Genomic DNA, 22,929 nt, shown 5'->3' with positions numbered 1-22,929 from the left:
AAGAACAAAGAAGTTGAAGAACTGTTTCAGATTTAGACTAAAGAGACATGAGAACTAAATGCAAGGCATGATTGTGGGCTGGTTCCTGGGCTAAGAAAAAAGAAAAGAAAAGAAAAGCTATAAAGGCTGTTACTGGAACAGTGGCAAAATTTGAATATGGACTGTAGATGAGTCAAAAGCATTGATGTTAAAGTTCTGACTTAGATCACTAGGCTGTGGTTATGTCAGGGAATGCCATTGCTCTTAGGAAACCATCACTGTTTAGAAGGGGCACAATGTCTCCAACTTATCCTTAAGTGGTTCAGGGGGGAAAGAAGTTATAATAGAAAGAGAGTGAATACCAAAGAAAATGAAGCTAAATGTTAATAATTGATGAATCTAGATTAAACATATGTGAGTTTTTTATACTAATCCTGCAACATTTCTGTTTGAAATTGTATCTAGCTATACCTATATCTACACCTATACAGATATAGAAAATAAACACACACAATTCAAAATAAGTTTATAACCGAGTGTGTCAACCTAAAATCCAGCCTGTTCCTCAGGTTTTCCTAGGCAAACTATAGAAACAAAGGCTAAAACACCAGCAATGACTTTCAGACTTTCTTAAACTTAGTGCCTATTACTTATATGTTTAACACTCAAAGTACAAAATCCATACTTGCCCCCAAGGGAGGCCCAACGTTGTCAATGTTCTCATGCACTAATAACTAAGGCTAACTTCTATAACCTAACTATGGAACTTTTGTGTACATAAACTTTTTCTTATATGCCAAGTTCCCTATTTTCTGAGAAAATCCAATTTACATCTTTGGGACTTCAGATACCACAAGCTCTTGTTTTTGTCACAGCAAATGAACTATTTTACTTAAAAAGAAATTCAATAACTCTATGCTCACTATTAGCTTCTCTCTCTCTCTCTCTCTCAATATCTCTCTGATTAAGCTTTGCCATCCATTCTGGAATAATCCAGAGGTAATTAAAACTTCTTACCGTTTCTAGCCCAAAAGGAGCCAATTTGTCACAAATTGTCATGGATTCTGATTTTAAATTACCAAGAGCCCAATTACCGATAGAGGCAAGGAATCTCCTTTCCAATTAAAGTGACTGATTTCTTTGCATACCCAGTTGCATTTCATCTTTAATTATGTTCATTCCGATCTAATGTGAGAAAATTCTTCGTTTACTTTCCTTCCAAAGAACATGATACAACTAACATTAATCATGGAGTGATACAAGGCCAGACCTGCTAATGCCCTGGGCAGAATTGGACATCTAGCAATGGGTCTTGTCCATTTTATGGGTCTTAGTGTCTCCTTCAGCTCTAGAGGAAGGAAATAATTATTTGTTACATCACATAGTTCACCTAAGGGCTTGGCAAACCTTCCAGCTTCAGCTAAGTTGTATGAGAGGGCATTAGATATTGAGATAGACTAGTGGGGAAATGAAGACTAAGGCACATAACACAATTTTGTTTCTTGTGCAAAGAACAGAACCTCCGTGTTACTGACGAAGGAGTACCTGGAAATAAACACAAGAAACATGGGAACAATTATTTTTCTCACTTGGATGACATTAGAATGATTATGAGTTGTCAAGAACTTTGAGAGGAAAATCACACTTCAAATCCAGTTGAGGGGAAGAAGTACAAATTAGAGGATCTGAAAGGAACACAAGGCCACCACCCTTACACAAGTTCCCCAAGGCACAAGTTTATCTACCATTTGTAATCTTAATGGAAGACTAGCTGGTTCTGGCTCCCATCGCAGCCTGCTGACCCAGGAGCCCTCTTATCTCCCCTTCTACCTCTCTCCACGTGTCAGCAGACTGGCTGGCATCAGTTCATTCACTTGAGACATACAAAGGTCAAGGTTTTCAATCAATGAGTACCTTCCAGCAATCTGTATCCAAACAGGGACTACCATCTGTATTTGGATGAATGCAGTTGCTGACCATTTTCCAAAGGCTTTCACAGATTTATGAGTCTAGAAGCCCTCCAAGATTTGAAATTTACTCATTCAACCAATCATATCTAATCATTTTAGTGGAAAATTAAATTGTATATTTAAGCTTTTGAATATTAAAAAATCTCTACACGAGATTTAGAACTCTGCCTTTTACTCCAGGCTGTTTGCAAAACTCAGGAAGACCAACAGGACCGGGATAAGACTTTTCATTCACTAAACAGTCGTTGAGCACCTCCTCAGGGCAAAGCAGGATGCCAGGAGATGGCAAAAGAGAAACATGGCTCCCTCCTTGCTGCTCTGTTGGAGAAGCCAGATAAGCAGACACCCAGTCCAGTGAAGAACAGAATGAGGGTGCTGCAATGGATTAAATGGGAAAAGAGCATCGTTCTGAGGGAGGAGACACAGTCGGGAGGTTGACAGGCGTCTTGAAGATTGATCCTGACGAGTGGGGGCAGGACTTCCAGGCTAATGTGTCACATGGGCAAATTCATGCCACATTCTAAGAACCATAAACAAAAGAAGCTGCGATTGCTGGGCTAAGAAGCCTGGAATTGATATCAAGGAGAAGCATGAGGGGAATTAATTGTCCAACTGGCTGGTGAAACATTCTTCTGAGAACCAACAGCAGAGCTGGCCATGGCAATGGGAATGGACACAAGTGGAGTTTTAAGGAACTTGGGGCTGGTACAAACCACAGGGTTCGAAACCATCAGATGGAAGGTTGAGGAAGAGGTTGACTCTATTCTATGGGAACGCTTAGTTGGATCCCATGGACTGGCTGGCTTTTGCTAAACATTTATTGTGGTTAATATTCACATCCTGCATTGAGCCCTTGTAAATTTTTAAACATTCCTGAGATAAGTGGGGGGAATTATTTCAATCCTCCTTTTATAGATGAGAAAACCAAGACGGGGAGGCTTAGCCCTGACTAGAGAGATGAGAGACCAGTCCAGTCCTCATTACACAGTACAACGAAGCACACAGATAGCTCAACACCATCCTACTAGCATGTTTCTGGCCTGAGCAGAAAAGAGTTCATGGGACTTTACACCATGAGTTATGAGTATGTTGGACGGTGGTTTTGCTGATAATGTCCATTCCAAAAGCCAATGGAAAGCTAACACAGTGCGCTGAATCATTTTTTTTAAAAAAAAGTCCTGGCCGGTGTGACTCAATTGGTTGAATGTCGTCCCATGCACCAAAAGGTCACAGGCTGCAGGCTCAATCCCCAGTAGGGGGTGTGCAGGAGGCAGCCAATTGATGTTTCTCTCTCCTCTCCCTCCCTCTCTAAAATCAATTTTTAAAATAGATATTTTTTTTAAATGGACACACTGAACTCAAGTTTTATACCTTTGGTTGAACTAAATTAAATTCCCTATCAGATGTTATTTTTAAACTCAAGTTTTCCCATCATAAAGTTTTGAAAAAGAACAATCTTAAAAGCAGGTAAAGAAATTCACTGACAAAGGTTTAGGTGTTTTAGGACTTTAATGTCCACATACTCAACATCAAATACTGACAATGGATAAACAACAGGGGCAAGACTGTGACTCACAGCATCACTCTGGTCAAACACAATTAACGAGAATAGTCAAGTGAACAAACGCTAAGGGGGTTTAAGATTTTTTTTAGTTTCACGGCATAACTGAAAAAATAACCAACCAACCTTCTCTTCCACCTAAATAAAAGTGAATCAGGGAGCTTCTAAATCTTGTGAAGCAGCTTCCAAAGGTAGGAGGGAAGGGAGAAGACACAACTGTTGAAAAAACAATGCACAATGTCAAGGACTCTTAACAAATTCCCAAAGACTCTACATATATCACTAAGAACCACAATATTAGAAATATAAATGCATAGAGATATAAACTATTTGGTATTAAAAACAGACTTTGCTATATAAACGTATGGTATGTCACTTTTATCTCTTTATGAGAGTAACAGTATTAAGATCTCCAATTGGCCCTTTAGCCTAGAACTCCTAAACACTCACCCATGGTCAAGGTTGACCCGATTTAATCCCTGTGGAACCCAGGAGCCCCTACAGCTGCCATTTTGGGAAGGATCAAAATTCAGCACCTAGCAGACCCCACCCACCCTCAATGCTACGCGTTCGTGTGTCTCCAGGAACATTAACTGCACTTTGTGTAAGTAAGTCCACAGGCAAGTCTGAATACTAAGATCTAGCTAGAAAACGCAGCAGCAAAGACAACATAAAAGTGGGATTGTTAGAAAAGCTAAAGAAAGATTTTTTAAATGCTTTCATTTCAAGTCAAAATTAAGGTGTCTGTTACGTCCCACCAGCTTTGAAGAACTGTGCATATTGCGCTGTTTTGTGGGGGTTTTTTGGCGGAGGGGCGGGGAGGGAGGAATCTATAATAAGCATGTTCCTTTGAGAAAACTACCATGGTAAAATTTTTGAAGCCGTTAAGTTACTTTAAATGTGGGACATTGTTCAAGGGTAGAATATAGATTGGTTAGGATGTGTTCACAGCTGATGCATCTCCAAAAATTTCTTCATGAAGGCTGCCAGCTCCTGAGCATCCTCGATTGTGACGGCATTGTACAGAGAGGCCCGGATGCCTCCCACAGACCTAGAAGGACCAAAGGTACCACCATTAACAAGAGCATCTAATTTAGCATCGAGACAAACCCTCTTTCCAGTCACCCCCACAGGTGGCTGGGACCTTCAGACATCTAGTCACTAGAAAATTCTCCCTGATGCAGCGAAGGTCTATCGACTCACACATAACCTAGCTCAACGGAAACAGGGAGCCGGGACCACTGCAGGGTACGCGTCCTGCCTCCCATGTGGTGAGGACGTGTATTTTTCATAGAGCCTGCAAGAATGACTGCTCCATCTGACACTCAGCTGGAGCACCAGTGATCTGCTTACACCAAACGGGGCTGTACCGGCCTCATCAGACATGGGACGGCAACCCCTGTGCTAGAAGATCCAATCATGGGATTCTCAAGGGGAATTTTAACAAAAGTCCTTGGAATATGTGGCTCCTCCATGCTCTCACCAAGGGAATCGTGCTAAGAGCTCTAGAAGCAACAGGAAAAAGGGTTATCCCTGTGACAACTGGTTTTCTCAAGTTACAATAACTGATACTCCAAGCTAGGCAGGCATTTTATTCTGCATTTGAAAAGCTAAACTCATTCTCCGCCGGGCTACTGGACTGGATGCGGGCTTCTGGACTGGATGCAGGCTTCTGGACTGGATGCGGGCTTCTGGACTGGATGCATACTCACCTGTGCCCTTTCAAGGAGATCATATTGAGCTCAAGGGACTTATCGAGAAATCTTTTTTCTAAAGCATCGTCTCCTTTGGCGTTGCCAATGCGGAATGGAATATTCATCTTGCTTCTATTCTGGGGCTCCACAGGACACCTGAGAAACACGTTTATTAGTCCAGCAACTTTTCTAAAATGTGCAACTGCCATTAACAAACGAACAGAAAAAAAAATGTTTAAACATTTTCTAGATGCAAACAGTGGATTTAAGGAAAAAGCTGTGCCCCAGGACATTTATAATTTACTTAGGGAGACGCCTCTAGCATAAGAACAGTGACTTAGCATTCTCTTGTATGACTTGTACCTAATTTCCATGAGCCTCCATTGCCTCATCTGAATATTGGGAATAATAACACCTCAATTTTAGACTAGTTGAGACAGTTGAGTGTTACAACATGTATGAAGCTTCCAACACATGGCAGCCACACAGCAATGTGTGGCTTTCTCTAGAAGGCTGCAGAGAAAAAAAAGTTGGCCCTCATAGTGTTTGAAAGACTTCAAAATATATAATGAGCAGCAGTTTTCTCAAAGCACTTGTCACACTGCATTGTCTCAAGCTGTGTGACCTTGAGCAAGTTACTAACCTCTGTTATACCTCACTTTCCTCATTGAACAGTGGGAAGAGTAATGGAACCTCACATAAGGATGATGTGAGGATTAAGTATATTTGCAAAAAATGTTTGTGGTATATTTTTAAACAGCCACAGATTCTCCGCAGCCCTCCGAGCAAAGGTGGGGTCTAGTTCTTCATACGTTTTAAATCTGGGCTGGCCTGTGACTTGCTTTGACCAAGAGACTGCAACAGAAGCGATGCTGTACAACTTCCAGGCCTCACAGGGCATATGCAGCTTCTACCCCTGCCCTGCCCTCTGAAAACACTGCTTCCATTAAGTAAGCAGACCTAGCCTGCTGGAGATAAGAGGCCCAGCCAACAGCCAGCACCAACTCCTAGACATGTGACTGAGGCCAGTTTTGACCCCTTGGCTCCAGGTGAGTCACCAGATGACTTCGGTTGAATAAGCGAACCCAGGTGGGGGCAGCAGAATAACTCCCCAGCTGAGCCCGGCCCCACCGGCTGACCCAAGGAATCACAAGCAAAGAAAATGGTTGTCATTTTAAGCCACTATCTTGGGGTGTTTTGTGATGCAAAAATAGGAAACGGAAACAATTTAGAACAGTTAAATTCAATCAACTCATCTTTTTATTCCCAGCACCTTGCTCAGACAGGGCTTGTACAGACTCTCAAAACCGAAGAGTGAATTTTTTATCTAGGACTTCAGTTTCTGATTTGGAAAATAAGCAGCCAAAATTATTTTCCATTGACAACCCAAAGTGGCAAATGTCAGAGGAACGGACATACTCCTCTGGAATAAAAGAAAAGTTAAATATGTAATAACCCTCTTTCTCCACTTTCCAATACTTCCTGTCTTAGTCTTTCACTTCTCAGAGTGGGATCATGAAAATTAGCAAATAAAAGTAGTGTGAGGAAGCCCCATTAAAGTGACACTCTCCCCTGAGGGTGCATCCACAATTCCTGTTAGTTAACAGGAGTCACATGCACACCTAAATGCAGAAGAGACACAGAAGGGAAACCAGGTATCTGGTAACAGGCTTTGAGCCTTCAATTTACCTGCCCACCCCTTCTCACAAAGTGGTAGGTGTCACAGTTGACATTTCAATGAAAAATTCAGTGGATACCCTCTTTTGACATTCTGCTGCCTCAGGCTCCCACCATGAGGGACCAATTATAAAAAGCATAGCTAATTTAAGGGGGGGAGAAGGGGGAAGACCTAAAAGATGGAGGAATGAAGACTGTATTTAGGGTTCCCCCACCCAGCTCACCAGCACTTCAATGTCCCAGAGAAAGATGAATGCACCCATTTGCCAAAACTCTTTGGGATATACACATTTCTAAATTCACAGAGACAAAATGTGAGAGAAAATCCATCGACTTACACATAAAATCCTTCAGAATTATCAATGATATCATAAATCATCCGCGATTTGATGGAGCTGAGCTTCTCCATGGCTGCTGCACCACCATTGTTCTTAATCCACTCCAGGACCAAGCCCATGACATAGATGCTAAAATAAAGATTAAAACAAAAAAACATGCATTTAGTTCTGGTCTGCAAAAGTGGAAAGACACTCAAGCAAACTGTTCAGTTGTACCAAAACAGTCTGTAAGATGTCACTGGTCACTTGGCTCAGAAAGGGATGGCTCCACGCCCCATGAAGGATGGAGGTTCCTTGGAACCAGGGACACAAATCCCACCCCATCTGCTATTTCTGATCCTTGCTTCTCTCTGCTGGACTGGTGGCTTCCTATTTTCAGATGAGCATCCTTCTAATGTTCCCTGGGCTCTTGACCTCATATCTCACAGTTTCACCAACACATGCCTGCCTCTTTCTCCTCACTCCCAATTCAGAGGATCCCAGGGAAGGCTGGGATTGGTCCGTTAGGTCCCCTGCCCAACTATGAGACCAGGGGAGCAAGGACCCTGCTGGATCTGCCTGTTGGCTGGGAAGGTGGAGTTGGGAAGAGCAGGGCAGTTAAAAGGTCGCACGTGTCCACCAGAAGTTGGTTGGTCTCCCTGGTCCCGAGGCGACTAATCCTGGGGAATCTGTTAGTGAGTGGCAGCACTGGGCCTAGAGTCAGGACTGTGACTCAGAGCCCATGCCCTTAGCACTAAGCCACACTGCCTCCTGCCTGGTGGAGGGCCCTGGGTCAGCTCTGGAGTGGAAAAGCTGAGCACCTTTTCCACAAAGAAATATAAAATAAAAGAGCAAATGGTAAAAGCTGTACAGGGAAGTATGTGCAGAGGACTCTGGTAGTTCAGGAAGTGAAGGGTTAACTGGGTGGGCTGGAGCCAGGAGGTCTGAGGGTGCCTCAGGTGGGAACTAAATGTCAGCAAGTGGAGGTAGGGCAGTGTGTCCCCTACTAAGGCCGCCTGTCTGCCACTCCCCTATCTCCACCTGCTGACATTCAGTGTTACAAGGTTTGCATGAGGACTTGGGCTGGACAGGTAGGGACTGATGTGACATCAGGTGAGGAGTCTAATGCAACCTCTTTCTGAATGGCTTCCTGGGGCCTAGAACTGGGGTGATCTTGCCCTTTCATCTTGTCTGTGTCCCAAACGTTGTGAAGTGCATTAGGGCTTGGGCTGGACAGGTAGGGACTGATGTGACATCCCCCAAAACTGCTCTCTCTCCACCAAGTACAAAAACACACCAGCCACCAAAGCCACCCTCAAGCCCGTTCACCAACAGTACTTTTCAGAGGCCACAGTTCACTTCCACCTGCAGCTCTGTTCTCCCAGGGTCCCCACGCTGCTGTTTTGATCATCACATCCAACACTGCATAAAAGCCCAGCACTGACACACTACCTTCCCGGCGGCTGACCTGCTCAGACTCACTGCCCTCGCTCTCTGGCTAATCCTAATGCAATCTGAGCAGACAGAGTCAGCAGAAAACCCACCCATTTTACGAATAGTCCGGAGACTTGGTGTCTGAAGCCTCACCAAGAGGCAGAGGGCTGTCCTAGGGACCACATCCCTGCAGTGGAAGGATGTCTGGTCCCTGTGACTCTCCTGTGGCTTCCAGAAGTGTTAACTTATGCTTCTACCCCCATGCAATCCAAACCTTCACAATACAGGGCCCTCAAATGCTTACACAGCTTTGCAACTTGGTCTCCATTCTCCCCACTCTCAGTGCAACACTTTCACCTGATTTATACTTATACAGTGGGGCCTTGACTTACGAGTTTAATTCCTTCCGAGACCGAGCTCGTTAAGGAGCTCGTTAACTCAAATTACTCTATCAACTCAATGCAAAAAAGCAGCGGAGAGACAGCTGGTATCTCAAAAAACTCGTTAGTCGGGACACTTGTAAGTCAAGGTCCCACTGTACATCTAAAATGCCACCTGCAAACACAGAGCCCAGGTTTACCACCTAAGATTGCCTGTTAAATGACTCAATAAATCACAGGACATCTGTTCTATGAAATACAACACAGCAATTCAAAGGAAAAAAAGGCAGGCAGGTGAGCGGATATGGCAATGTTCATAGTATTTTGTTGGGTGGGGAAAAAAGGAATTCTCAGAACAGTGTGCATAGGAAAGTTCCATTCGCGTAATTATATATACAGCTCTGTCTATGTGCATATGCCCAGTTAAGGATCTGTTAGGATACACAGCAAGCAGTTACCAGTGGTTACCCGGGCAGGTTCTGATTACTTCAGAAACCTCTGCTAATAGCACGCGTTCCTCTTATAAAAATTTTTAAAGCAATACAAACTATTCTGTGCACCAGGGCTTAGAAAAGCACACCAGAAAAGTCCCCAGAAAACTCTCCCTAGCTCTTCTAAAGATTCGAACTCTGTGGATGAGCTTCTGGAGTTGATGGTGGACAAGGCGAGGCCCATTCTGAGAAGGTGGCCCGAATTAGTGAGGTTCAGTTTGTCTCTTATTAGCTATTCTACCTTTCAGTACAACTAAAACCAATTTGTATTTATGGGTTCAGTTAATCATAGTAAGTAAAAACTTTTACAGAGTTAGAAAAAAAAAAGTGTAGGCATCTTTTTGCTTATTCACTAACTGGGCTTCATGTGTTCTCCTAAGGGGTAAAGAGAATGACCAAGAGTTCTTTATTCCACCCCAATTCATCACCCAGGGCTACTGGCAAGAATCTGAAGGCCAGTTACCCAGCACAGTTCAAACAAACTTCCCAGGGCCTGTGGTCATTTGGCTCTGATTTTCTAAGAAAAAAGAAGGCTTCTTTTCAAACGCGGACCTTTTCAAGGACTTTTATGTGACAGAAAGTTCTGAAGTGTTCTGAGTGTCTTATCACCTTACATTCAAAGATTGGGGAGGAAGTTTTGCACAAATCTTCATGTTCTGTCTAAGGAGTTTGTTCTCACTGAGTGAGCGACGATTTTCTAACATTGAACGTTTAAGCACTGCAAATGAACTCTACATTTTTCAAGTTAGAGATTGAGGGTAACTGCTCAATTATACAGACTTTTACTTTGTTCTCTTCCTCTTCTTTTGGGGTAAAGGAAAGCAAAGCAACCTCCAAGAGCTGTCTTCGGGCAGAATACATTTAAGCCAGTCTCTTTCATCTTCTACCTTTACATGACTCGAATCAAACATTAACTATCCTGCTCCGAGCTGCCCAATTATCACTGTTCTGATCTGTCTGGGGAAAAACGTAACCCCTTCTCTGCCCTTGTCTCTGGCTTAGCAGTCTCCTCAGGTAGGAAAGTTCTGGGAGGTAGTTCCTGCGGCCACCTTTCTGTCCTCCCCACCCCACCTTCTATCCTCCCCACCCCATGCGAGGTCAAGGCCTGGGGCCACAGCTGGAGGGGACCCTATGACAAAGCTCCTGCTCTAGGACTTCCTCTGTATCTCAAGTTTGATTCCAGACACTTTCACCTCCCATTAGACCAGTGGTTCTCAACGTGTGGGTCGTGACCCCTTTGGGGGTCGAACGACCCTTTCACAGGGGTCGCCTAAGACCATCGGAAAACACACATATAATTACATATTGTTTTTGTGATTAATCACTATGCTTTGATTATGTTCAATTTGTAACAATGAAATTGGGGGTCACCACAACATGAGGAACTGTATTAAAGGGTTGCGGCATTAGGAAGGTCGAGAACCACTGCATTAGACAGTCTGGCCCACTTTCTCAGTTCCTGCTGATTCCCCCCTAACAGTAACAAACAGCGTATTAACGTATTCACCACATTTAAAAATTTTATTTCACAACATAACTCATGGAGAAGATGCCAGATAACAGCTCCCCTGCTCCTCCAGGCTGTGCTCTGATCAGAACTTGGCCGCCTTCAGGCCAATTTCAGGGTGGTGCTCTCCCCGTCTCCCTCCACCTCCCACAGCCAGTAGTGGCCCTGAAAGGCTCACCTGACTGAGAGCCAGGCCCTGGCCCCACCTTCTAACAGGTGGAGCTACCTCCTGCCATTGTAGAACCTGGCACCTCAATCCCTTCTCTAGGAGCCCTGCCCTAGAGGCTCCCCAGTTGTGCCTCCCGACTCAGCACGCCCAGTTCTCACTTCCAGGTTGGCCAGGGAGCACTCTTTTTCCTCTGCCTAGAACCCCAGAGGTGAGCAATAGATTCAGCATCCCCCACTGAACACCACCCCATCCCTAATAGGTCTTTTAGAAACACTTTCAACCAGGGGGAAACAGTGGGGTTTCAGGCCACCAGGAGAGCTAGCACCAGAACACCCCCTTCCCTAAGGACCACAGGGGACACAACACGAGGAGCTGCTCTGCCCCACGTGAGCGGGTGGAAAACTGGCAGGGATTCCAACAGAATCCTGGCTTTGAAAACAACTCCTTTCTTCCCTAGGAAAGAAATGTATGTGGGGGAAATTTTCTACAGGCAGCATCTAGTGGGGAGACCTCTAAGGAAGTCCCCCTTTTATGCACACTCTTTTAAGAAAACTTCCGCCCCTCACAGATGGTATCCTTCAAACGCAAACAAACCCACCCTGATGATTCTGCTTGCGAAGAGCACACTGAGGCTCAGGCTCTGCAGCCAGGCTGCCTGGGCTTAAATTCTAGAGGCAGGGCCCCGGCTTCTTCACTTGCAAAATGAGAATAATAATAATGAGAGGATCTGCCCTGCCTAAGGTCACACAGATGGTTGGTAGGAAGCTCTCTCAGGAAACTGTTAAATCCCAGGGGTCCCAAAGGTTTTCCCAAACCACCTGAAGCTGGGAGTTAAAAGGTTGTGGGCAGGCCTGAGAGGCGTGCAAAGCAGCTAACAGGACCCCTGCAGGTTGGGTGAAAAACCAGGAAGGTGTTTGTCCCAGGCCAGTATGTTTGCTGCCAAACCTCAAGCTTCCTTTGTGCAGGCCCAGCAGGGAAAGAAAAGCAAGCAGTGGAGGCCGCCCCCCCCCCCCTCCGTTTAAAAGTCCTCCTCCCAATTTGCACTGGTTGTTTGAGATGCAGTCACAGCACTTCACCTACACAGAGCTTTGGGGTTAATGGTGAACCACCAAGGCTAACAAAATCAAACAAAAACACTACCCACCCACCCCCAGCCCCCCCAAAAAAAGGGCTAGAGGGAAGACTGACTAAACAGTGCACAGGGACGCATGAGCCAGACAGAGACTCCTGATAGGATGTCTAGGCTATCAGGTCACCGGTTCATGCAAACACTCTACTTCAAAGTCATCTCTGCTTTGATGGGAAAGAGACCCCTCCATCGGTCCACAAGCAGCACAGCGGGTTACCTGAAGCAGGGAGGAGTGTTGTACAAGGAGTTGTTTCCGGCCTGCACTTTGTACTCCAGGACCGAGGGGCACTCCCTGAGGGCGAACCCCAGCAGGTCATCGCGGATGATCACCACCGTGACCCCCGCAGAGCCAACGTTCTTCTGCGCACCAGCAAAAATCACCCCAAACTGAAAACGAGAAACACATACCACTGTAGACGCACTTGGCCATTTTTCTGAAATGTATGGAAACTTCCCAACCTCTTTGCAAAGCATGATTTCTATGAGGAGGTGACTGTTGTATTCCTATTCAGACTGTATTCTCTTCTCTAAAGGCATCTCCATCTCAGACACTTTTGAGTTCTGAGGCCTACGGTATGTCCTGCCTGGTCCTTCCCCCCAGTCAGGGGCTAGCCCAAGGCCATCACGATACAGACCTTACACATATTCATCTTCACCCTGCATCCTTTCCATCTACACCCATGCTAGTCTTTAAAATAGGGAGGCTAACTCTCCTTGGTAACCAAAAACACCAGAATTTTTACCCATTTATATTTGTATAAAGGGACAATCAGAAGAATGCTGATAAATGAGATAAGCTGCCTGAGAGAGAAGAACTTTTAAAAAACAGATCTTTAAAGTTTCTTCAGGAAATTCTGTCATACTAGAGGCCCGATGCATGAAATTCAAGCAAGGGGCTCTGCCCTCGCAGCCTCGGCTTCGTCCAGACGGTCGTTCTGCTGTCCAGTCTAATTATCATATTAGCTCTTTATTATATAGGATAAGATACAGAACCCTGTCCCATGTCTCCCTGTGGTGGTGTCCCAGGTGGGAAGAGGGAGCAGTCTGGCCCGGCAGGCGGAGTATTTTATACTTGATATTGTTTAGAATTGCCAGTGCACGGTGACTGGTAATACATACCAGGCTATAACCAAAATGTGGTATATCCATACTAGTACAATGGAATATTATGCAGCCTTAAAAAGGAATGAAGTTGACAAGTGCTACCACAAAGATGAACCTCAAGGGCATTCTGCTAAGTGAAATAAGCCAGATACAAAAGGCCAAATATTGCATAATTCCGCTTATGTGAGGCAACGAGAGTGGTCATATTCATGGAGACAGAAAGTACAAATGGTGGTTACCAGGGGCTAGAGGAGCAAGTACTGGGGAGTTAATGTTTCATGGGCACTGAGTTTCAGTACAGGAAGAGGACAAGTTCTGAAGATGGATGGTGGTGGTGATTACACAACAGTGTGAATATACTTACTGCCACTGAACTGCACTTAAAACGGTTAAAATGACCGATTTTATGTTAAGTATATTTTACCACAGTTTTTTTTAAAAAGGCAGATTTTTTTGTCAGTTTGTTTTCCATTCCTCACAGATGTTATGCCACCTTGTTGTAGGCTCCTGGGTACTCTACTCCCACTGCCACCTTCGTGTGACACCCAAAGTCTACGTGTCCTGATGCTCTTGGAGTTGAGGTGGGTACAAGGCCAGGCGGGGCTCCTTCACAGGCACCCGGAGTTGGGATAATCTGCATCTTCCCTTGAGGACAGCAAGCCACGCCCAATGTGTTGACTAAAAATGTTTCTAAGAGCCACACTCAAAGGCAGATAAATTCCCCATGGACGTGAGTGTGACCCTGTGAGGCTTTCATTCACAAGGAGCTGGGAATGTCAGGACTTAAACACCCGACAGTCTATAATGAACAAGTGATTCTGGCCTGCTCACTGAGCTACCCTGGCTCCAGGGCCTCTGCAGGCCACGGCTCCCCACCCTCTCTTCATTCTAGTATATATTAAAACGCCCTTAAAGAAACCAAGACGCTGGGGTCCCCTCTTTTACACCCTACCTTGGAAACGTCCACTGGCCTGGATAGGAAGTTTGAGGACATGTCGCAGACCAGCACTGCTCCCTTGACGTCAGGGACAAAGTCAAACTCCACGCCATGCACAGTCTCGTTGGCGCAGTAATACACGTAAGAGGCTTCCGGGCTGAGGGTCCAGGTGCTTGGGTCTACGATTTCTATCACAGAAGACAAGTTGGAGACACTTGTACTGCCCTTTCCTTAGGTAGATGGAGCCCAACAGGAATAACAGCCCTCCCCTAGCAATGAGACTGATTCCATAGTATTCCCGAGTGAAAACACCCTACCATCTCGCATTATTATAATCACCACCCCCATCCTAAAAGGATGATCAACCCTGCTGACTGTTAAATCTTCAGTTATGGCGGAGTATTGGGGGTTTTTTGCTTGTCATCCTATTTGGTGGTCCAACAGTTCCCCCTTGGGGCTCCAGCCTCCCCCATTCTCAGTCCATATGATTCCAGTGGAACCAGTTCCACCTGCAGCCTCAAAAGTACCATGTGACTCAGGTGCTGTCACACGGGACCCATGAGACACGACTGTTACTGGAATGCGTGAGCACAGGCACTGAAACTGGGGAGAACGTAAGGTCCGCAGAGGCAGCAGCCATCTTCTGATCCCAAGGGGGCAGCTTTCCTGACTGTGGGGCCACCACGGAGGAGACAGTGAGATACCAGGACCTGGACATAGTGTTGGGGCCCTTGATCAAACCATACCTAAGCCAAACCAGACCCTGGGCTTCTCAGCCAAATGAGCTTAGGGATGCTCTTTCCGCAGTAGCACGTAGTAGCCTTACCTAGTACAGCCACCCCACTATCTAAATGGTCTCAAACTAACTGCTGACAAGGAGGAACAACCAAAACACCCACACAATTGCAGACTGTCCTAAGGAGGGACCACCCGCCAGCCAACATTACAGCCCACCTCAGCTCCCCGCACTTACTTGTGTAACTCCCAAGTTTAGGGTGGACGATGTTCACAGTACCAAACTTTTTGGCTTCTTCTGCAGCTTTAGCTGACCAAGCTCCTGTCACCACGTAGTCGGCACACCTGCCTGCTTTCAGTCCAATCAGGTTTAAGGGGACAGCGCTGAACTGGCCAGACCCACCTCCTTGCACAAAAATCACCTTGTAGTTGTCTGGAACGGCTCTGGGCAAAAGCACAGCAGACAGTCAAAGATGGAGCGTGAGTGATGCTTTATCAGCACTGCACCTTGGGTGGATATACCACAAGAAATACGGGAAAGCCCCCCCACCACTTTGCCTTCCCCAGTCCAGTCACTATCTGTTCACTCCTTGGACAACTATTTGTTGGGCCTGGGGGGCAGCCTATGGTCACTGTTCAGACAGAAGCTAGTAACACCCTGCTGCTCCTTTGGGGTATCATCCCACTGCCATTCCACATGGTTAAAGGGTAAACAACCCCAGCTCCTCGGGATGAACATGTGACCCAAGTTGGCCAATGGGGTTTTGTTCTGAGAGCTTTGATCAAACTTTTGGGAAAGAAGAGCTATTCCTATTGAGGGGAAGAATGAACTTGTAGGAACTAACCCTGCAGTCAATGGTGGCCATCTGATGAAGCTAGCACATAAAATAGCAGGGCCAGGAGATGGAGAAAAAGACCTTCCTGACATCACCCGAGCTCCTAAATCACTCCTGGACTTTTCCATCATGTGAGATAATCCATTCTTTTTTGTTTGTTTGTTTTTCAAATACAATCAGGAGTTTACTTAGAATGTCACAGAGGTAGAAAGAGTGAGCCAGCGGGGCTGCGTGGGCTCAGGAAACAAGTCACAGAGGCAAAAGAAGGGCCTTTGAAGCTTAGGAGAAAGAAAGCAAAGGTAACCTGCTTGGGGGAAAGTGAAGAGGGTAAGGGCATGGGAGAGGGAGAGAGGGAGAGAACCAATATATTCCTGTTTTTTTTGGTTAAGCCAGGAATTTGGCTTCTGTCCTTTGCAACCAAAAGTCCTAAAAATATTGGTGTGCTGGTCCATGCTATGAACCAAGTTGACACTGGAAATCCTTCTGAAGCATTTATCAAGGCAATTTAGAAGGAAAGTAATGAAACAGTCAGTACAATTCCAATTTTGTTCATGAAAGAATGCAAGAATGGACCATAAAACATTAACAATGATTATTCCTGACTAGTGGGGTTATAGACAAGTCCAGTTTAATTTGTGAGTTTATTTTTTCTAAAGTATCTATCTTGAACGTGCACTAGTTTTATGAGCAGGAAAAAAAAATGTGCATTTCCAAGGTTAATATATTCTTCTATGTGCCTATATTGATATTATAAAACCTCTCCTTTAAACAGAAATGTGTTTAAGAATAAAAGTTTCCTCTGGATAAAAAAAAGCAGTACAGCCCTGGCCGGTTGCTCAGTGGTTAGAGTGTCAGCCCATGGACAGAAGGGTCTCGGGTTTGATTCTCGGTCAAGGGCATGTACCTGGATTGCAGGTTTGCTCCCTGCCCCCTCCTGGTCAGGGTGCTTTCAGGAGGCAACCAGTTGGTCGATGTGTCTCTCTCACATCTATGTGTTTTTTTCTCTCTCCCACTCCCCCCTCTCTTCCACTCTCTCTGAAAAGCAATGGAAAGAATATCCTCAGGTGAGCATTACCAAAACAAAAAAAGAAAAGCAGTACAGGTAACCTAGGAGGGGGGTAACCTAGAGTGGCAGTTTCTGGAGTTAACCCAAAGAGCCTGTCAAAATGAAGTTTCTACAGAGATTTTGACAACAGTCCTGGATGGGGCCCAGCATTTAATTTTTTTTTAAGACCCCCCCCTCCCCTCCCCAGTAATTCTGATAGGCAGTACGAGGACCTTCCAGACCCAGTGACCTAGAAGTTAGTAATGCTAAGATGACCAGATATCCCTTTGTCATTTAAATCCCTTTTAGGCCAGCTGAACTTCTGGAAAAATCTTTCCCAGAAATGACCATTTCAAATCTTTGGAAATACTACATAAAATAAAAACACGTAAGTGCAAGATGGGGAACAATTTAGTGGCTTTGGGAACATCTTAATAAGACTAGTTTTACTTATAGAATATTCTAAACAGCATTGTATAGAAAATAATGTAACAAACACCCAGGTACCTATGTTATCAAACAAAAGTAATGCCGTTTGGTCTTAAAACTTTAAACTTACAGCAATTCCCGCACAAGATTCTCTGTGTTGTTAAGAATCTTAGCAAAATCTGCTGACCTGTGGCTCATTTCTGTGGAAGGAAAGATAAACAACAAAATAAGTTCCAGTTCAAAACCAAATGAACACAAGTAACTTCAGAAAAAAGGACAAGATTTGCAAGTAAAAGACTAAGTAGAAATTTCAGTTATTTTTGCATTCAACTTCATTTAGGGGGAAACCTAAATGATTTTCATATTGCAAGCACTATAGCCTCATATCATAGAGGAATGACTTTTCACGTGGCCGTTTCAGCCTGTGATTTCTCACCTTATCACTAACATGGACCTGTGTGCAATGTTTGCCCTCTGGGACAACAGCACAAAATTCTACACTAGACTCTCGCCTCACAGATACCTAAGTACATGTCCCCAAACCCACAGGAACAATATTTAATAGCAATGAGCATACTGTTAACCCTTCGGTCTCTTAATACTGTGTAGCCTTTGGAACTATAAGGAAAATAAATAGATAAAAATAAAGTAAATTTTAGAACTCAAAGGTTCTCTTCTCCAATAACATAAAGAAGAGAATCTTAATGAAATTATTAACAGGTAAGATCTTCATAAGAACCGTCTGTACTTTTAAACTTTTAATTAAGTTCATTTTTAAGTGTAGGAAAAACAAAATGAACGTGAAGTTATATTATAAATATTTGGGACATGGGTATGCAAATGTACAGTAAGAACCTCCAGGTCTCAGACTCTATGACTAGCAAAACCATAGCTAACATGTATGAAATCTCACCAGCATTTGTTTAGGTTGATTTCAAAATTGCTTCCACCAAGCATGCAACTAAAGTTAAGTAAATCTTACCAAGAACACTAATCCCAACGCCTTTGTAGTCTAATAATTCTTTTTGTATCTCTAACAGTACCTAGAAAAAAAAACAAAATAAAATAGGTGATTTGAGTATTGTGTGCACAGCTCTCCCGCTGGACATACAAACCTGGGGGTGGAGAGGGGCATGGAAGGGGAGTTGACCCTAGGACCTGTGAGATCTGGAGGCTTCTGTCCCCACCCAGCCAATCCCCTTCCTCCCACAGAGCCCAGAAGACCCAATTTTCACAAAAGTTGAGTGTGAAATCACCAAATGTGATTGATGCTATGATAGTTTTTCCAAAGGTTTGAATTAACTTAGATATAAAAAATAAATTGGAGCCCGAGCTGGTTTGGCTCAGTGGGTAGAGCCTGCGGACTATGGTAGAAAGGGGCCACATGCTGACCTGACAAGCTCAGGGGAGGCCTGCATGGCAGTCTTGCAAACTCAGAGACCTAAAGTAACCACAGAGGATGGTCTGAAATTAAACTTTAACTAAAAGCAGTTATGGTGGGTAGTTACATCCTAGGCAGGTATCTTCACTGACAAGGTCAACCTTTACCTTCACTGAGCCTATCTGTCTTTTGGCATCTATAAGGGCATACCCTTTGAAATGTCTGGGTAACTTGTAACTTCCCTTTTTCTGGACCCCTTGGGGCACAACCTAATGTGCTGGGCACCAGGACAGATAGCACAAATTCCTTCATTATTATCATGTTAATTGTTCCTGCACCCACTTAAGTATGTATCTATCATTTTACTTTTTATCCAATCCCAGGGGTCCCCCCCCCCCCCCGCTTTGCTTTCTCCCACCTCTCTGGTCTATCACCAATGGATTTCATGTAACCCACCTCCGTCCCTTTCCTTTGATTGCAATGTATAAATACAGATGTAACCCGCCATTCTCAGGAGCATTATCTCAATTCCTTGAGGTTCTGCTTCCCGGCATATGGTCGACAGTTTGGCTCAAATAAACTCACAAAAATTATTTACAGGTTTCAATGGTTTTTTACGTTAACAGGACCAAAGGGTCCAGGGTTCGATTCCGGTCAAGGGCACATGCACGGGTTGCAGGCTAGATCCCCAGCAGGGGATTCTCTCTCATCATTGGTGTTTCTATCTAACTCCCTCCTCTTCCTTCCTCTCTGAAGTCAATAAAAATATTTCTTTTAATTGGATTTAAAAGAAAATGACCAAGTATACAATTTTTCTGATGACAACTCTGTATGCCCTGGCGAGCCTCTTGCCTATCTTGTAGGATCACTGCAGTCGCATCATCACCACAGTCAGTCTCACAGGGGCAACAGGGCAAGCAGGACCAGGTTAGGGCCAATCCCAGTGTCAGGAAATGGGAAGGAGGGGAGTATGAGGGCTGCAACTAAATCTCTCCCAAACCACTCCTTTGCAAAGGCAGCTCCTAGCTAGGGATGACAACTGCCATTATAATAAATGCATTGTCTTTTGTTTCCCAAAGGCAAGTAAAATGAAAATAACTACAAACTGATAAGGAAAATACCTCTTTTTTTTTCTTTAAAGACAGTAAGCCCTTATCAGAGATGCATGCTGTTATGTTTATGAGTTAAATAACTGCTATCTCCATTGGCTTTAACATGATCCTGGGGCAGGAGGGGAGAAAGGTGGTGTGGAAGGGGGAGGGCAAGGGGGTGGCTGAAACGAGACTGGAAAAATGTCCATAGTTGTTCAATATCAGAGATGAACCAATAGCTTCTCTACTTCTGTGTATGTGAGAACTACCACAAAGTAAAAAGAGAAAAAGAAAAGTTCAAAAAACATGCACAGAACAGGTGAGGTAAGACCTCTATAGAAGCATCCAGCCTTCAGAGATGGTTTCTTTTCAAGATACAGGCTAAGGAGGACATTAAACCATCTAAACTGGATTTCAGCTTGTCTGAAGAAACAAGATTTGAACAATAAAGAATCAGACAAAAAAGATTCCATTGAAAAGGAGGTTCAAGAATTTGTCATTGTTTTGCAAACTGTTGGTTGCTTATTAGCACTGGCTGATCAAATAAACTTTAGTGGCTCCTTCCCTCTAGTAAACAGAAACACCCATCTGAGATAGAATTATCTTAGAACTTCTGTTTGAAACTGCATTTCTCACCGAAACCGGTTTGGCTCAGTGGATAGAGCATCGGCCTGCAGACTGAAAGGTCCCAGGCTCGATTCCGGTCAAGGGCATGTACCTGGGTTGCGGGCACATCCCCAGTGGGAAATGTGCAGGAGGCAGCTGATCGATGTTTCTAACTATCTATCTCTCTCCCTTCCTCTCTGTAAAAAATCAATAAAAAATATATTTAAAAAAAAAAAGAAACTGCATTTCTCTTATAGATAGTAAGTATTCTTTGAAGACACCTATAAGTTTATATCGAAAATCATTACAAGAGTTTTAAGACTTCCACCCATAAAGCACAGCCCTTTTAATCCAGTGGAGTTTATTTTTTTCAAACTGCAGAATGCTTTTGTGGGTCACAACAAAGTTTTTTAATGAAATTGAACAAACTAGAGTGGAACAGAATACAAATCATGTATGTTGTAGCTAATTAGGCTATTTCTTAAGGCTTTTGTTTTAGTTATAGTACATACATGTACTTGGTCATCATATAAAATGTTTTCCATTGTGATTACATGGAATCACAATCCACCCACCCCCCACCCCCCTCACAGGTTACAGGGCTCATCTGAGGGCAAAAATCCTCCCCAGAAAATAAATAAACAAATAACTGTATTAATGATGACAACTGCCATTATAATAAATGCATAACAAATTTCACAGGGAGCAATACTGAATCCAAAAGATGAAGAAGGGAAAACGGTGAAGAGGCCTCCTACAGGAAACATTTCCACAGCTCTAGCAAAGAATCTCGCCTAAAACTGACTGCAATAGCCGAAGCCGGTTTGGCTCAGTGGATAGAGCGTCCGCCTGTGGACTGAAGGGTCCCAGGTTCGATTCCGGTCAAAGGCATGTACCTGGGTTGCGGGCACATCCCCAGTGGGAGATGTGCAGGAGGCAGCTGATCGATGTTTCTCTCTCATCGATGTTTCTAACTCTCTGTCTCTCTCCCTTCCTCTCTGTAAAGAATCAATAATAAAATATATTAAAAAATAAATAAATAAATAAAACTGACTGCAATAGCCGAGAGAGAAAAAAATAAGTCCTGTTCTCTAGCTACAGTGAGCGCTGCCCATAGAAAAGTTAAGATGTCCTTTCCCATCGAAAATTGTAAGATTGTAAGATTCTCTGTTCTTACAATACAGAGGAGGCTCTGTCCCAGGGAGCTTTCTACCCTGTTCAACAAAAGATAATTGTAAAGTACTTGGCGGCGACCCATGTTGCTACAACATATTATCAGTCATTTTGGTTGAAAAATAAAAAATCTAACAGTAGCGGTACAGATAGTCCACGCGTTCAAGTCACATCAGAGACTTCGTCTGCTTCACAGCTGCTACGGGTTGGGACGGGGCGGGGCGGCAGCCACCTGGCACCTGGCTGGAGGTTGTGCAGGCAGAGAGAGAGAGAGTAAGAGAGTGCCACTTGCATTTGGAAAGTCTGCTGTGGCCCGGGGAGAATTTAATCATTCATCATTTGCTCCAGAACAAAGTGAAGCGGACTGGGCTCGCAGCCAGAGGCCTACCAGAGTATGAATACTCTAATGCCTTTGGGCTTTGGAGGGTGGAGGGGGTCAATACGACTTTTAAAAATCTACGCGCAAAAAAAAAGGGCGGACAAAAAGGATTTAGGATAGTTCTGAGGGTGAGAAGGGGGCACTGGAAGACTTTCAAATTTACATTTTGAAAAAAAGCAATGTTCCCGAGTGCTGGCTAACCCAAACACTGTTTACGGGCAGCCATGCTTGGTCCTCTAGTTTGCAATCCCCTCGGGTTAACGCGATCCCCATTCGCCATTCATTCACCCAGTGCCCATTCATGCACCCAGTGCCCATTCATGCACCCAGTGCCCATTCATGCATTCACTCAGCACTGCCTGGCTCGCTGCACTGCCCCGCTAGGCTAACGCGGAACGAGAGGTTTCTCTTTTCCGCCGTGCCCACGCCCGGGCCTGAGAGTCTGCAGGAGTCTCCAGGTGTGCACCACGACGTGCCAGCAACGCTCCGGCGGGGCAAATCGTGCACGCCTCGGAGCAGCTGCACGGGCATGCCTCCCGAGCTTCTTCCCCCAAGTGTATTTTTCCAGAAGCCAACCTGCGAGAGAGCCTGAACTGGGTGTACGCTGGTGCAGAGCGTTCGCGGGACTCAAAGCGGGAGTGGGGATCCCAGCGCCCCACGAGGAGATGCACAGCTCCCCGCGCAGGATGCTCAGCCACTCGCACGCGTGCTCACGCCCGGACTGCACTTTCCGTGCGCGATCGCTAGGACTTACCGAGCGCGGCAGCTTGGCGGGTCCGGGCCCGAAATTGACCACTTGTCTCGGGGCGTCCATGGTGCTGCGGCACGTGTGGCGAGTCAGCAGAAGAGAACCGGCTGCTCCGGCTGCGCGAGTCTGTTGCTGGCGCGGACCCTCGGCCTTCTCC

At 44.9% G+C, this 22,929-nt stretch overlaps 1 protein-coding gene across 2 annotated transcripts; it reads right to left on the bottom strand.

The window, feature by feature from the left end:
* Positions 1-3,439: 3,439 nt before the first annotated feature.
* PSAT1 (phosphoserine aminotransferase 1) lies at positions 3,440-22,929 on the bottom strand. Of its 2 annotated transcripts, XR_002828742.1 has the most exons (10): positions 22,779-22,929; positions 18,377-18,437; positions 17,525-17,594; positions 15,323-15,528; positions 14,365-14,537; positions 12,526-12,695; positions 7,220-7,348; positions 5,223-5,360; positions 4,404-4,561; positions 3,440-3,726 (listed from the first exon to the last, which is right to left on the bottom strand). XR_002828742.1 is itself a non-coding variant. In XM_006086828.3 (9 exons), exons 1-9 carry the CDS (start codon positions 22,836-22,838, stop codon positions 4,456-4,458), a joined length of 1,113 nt encoding a protein of 370 aa, XP_006086890.1. In that variant the 5' UTR covers positions 22,839-22,929; the 3' UTR covers positions 3,440-4,455. The 2 variants fall into 2 exon arrangements, 1 of the variants encoding a protein (XP_006086890.1); XM_006086828.3 differs by having other exon boundaries at positions 3,440-4,561.

Source organism: Myotis lucifugus, unplaced genomic scaffold (genome assembly GCF_000147115.1).
Source record: "Myotis lucifugus unplaced genomic scaffold, Myoluc2.0 scaffold_31, whole genome shotgun sequence".
Taxonomy (NCBI): Eukaryota; Metazoa; Chordata; class Mammalia; order Chiroptera; family Vespertilionidae; genus Myotis; species Myotis lucifugus.
This window is presented reverse-complemented; position numbering and strand designations above follow the sequence as displayed.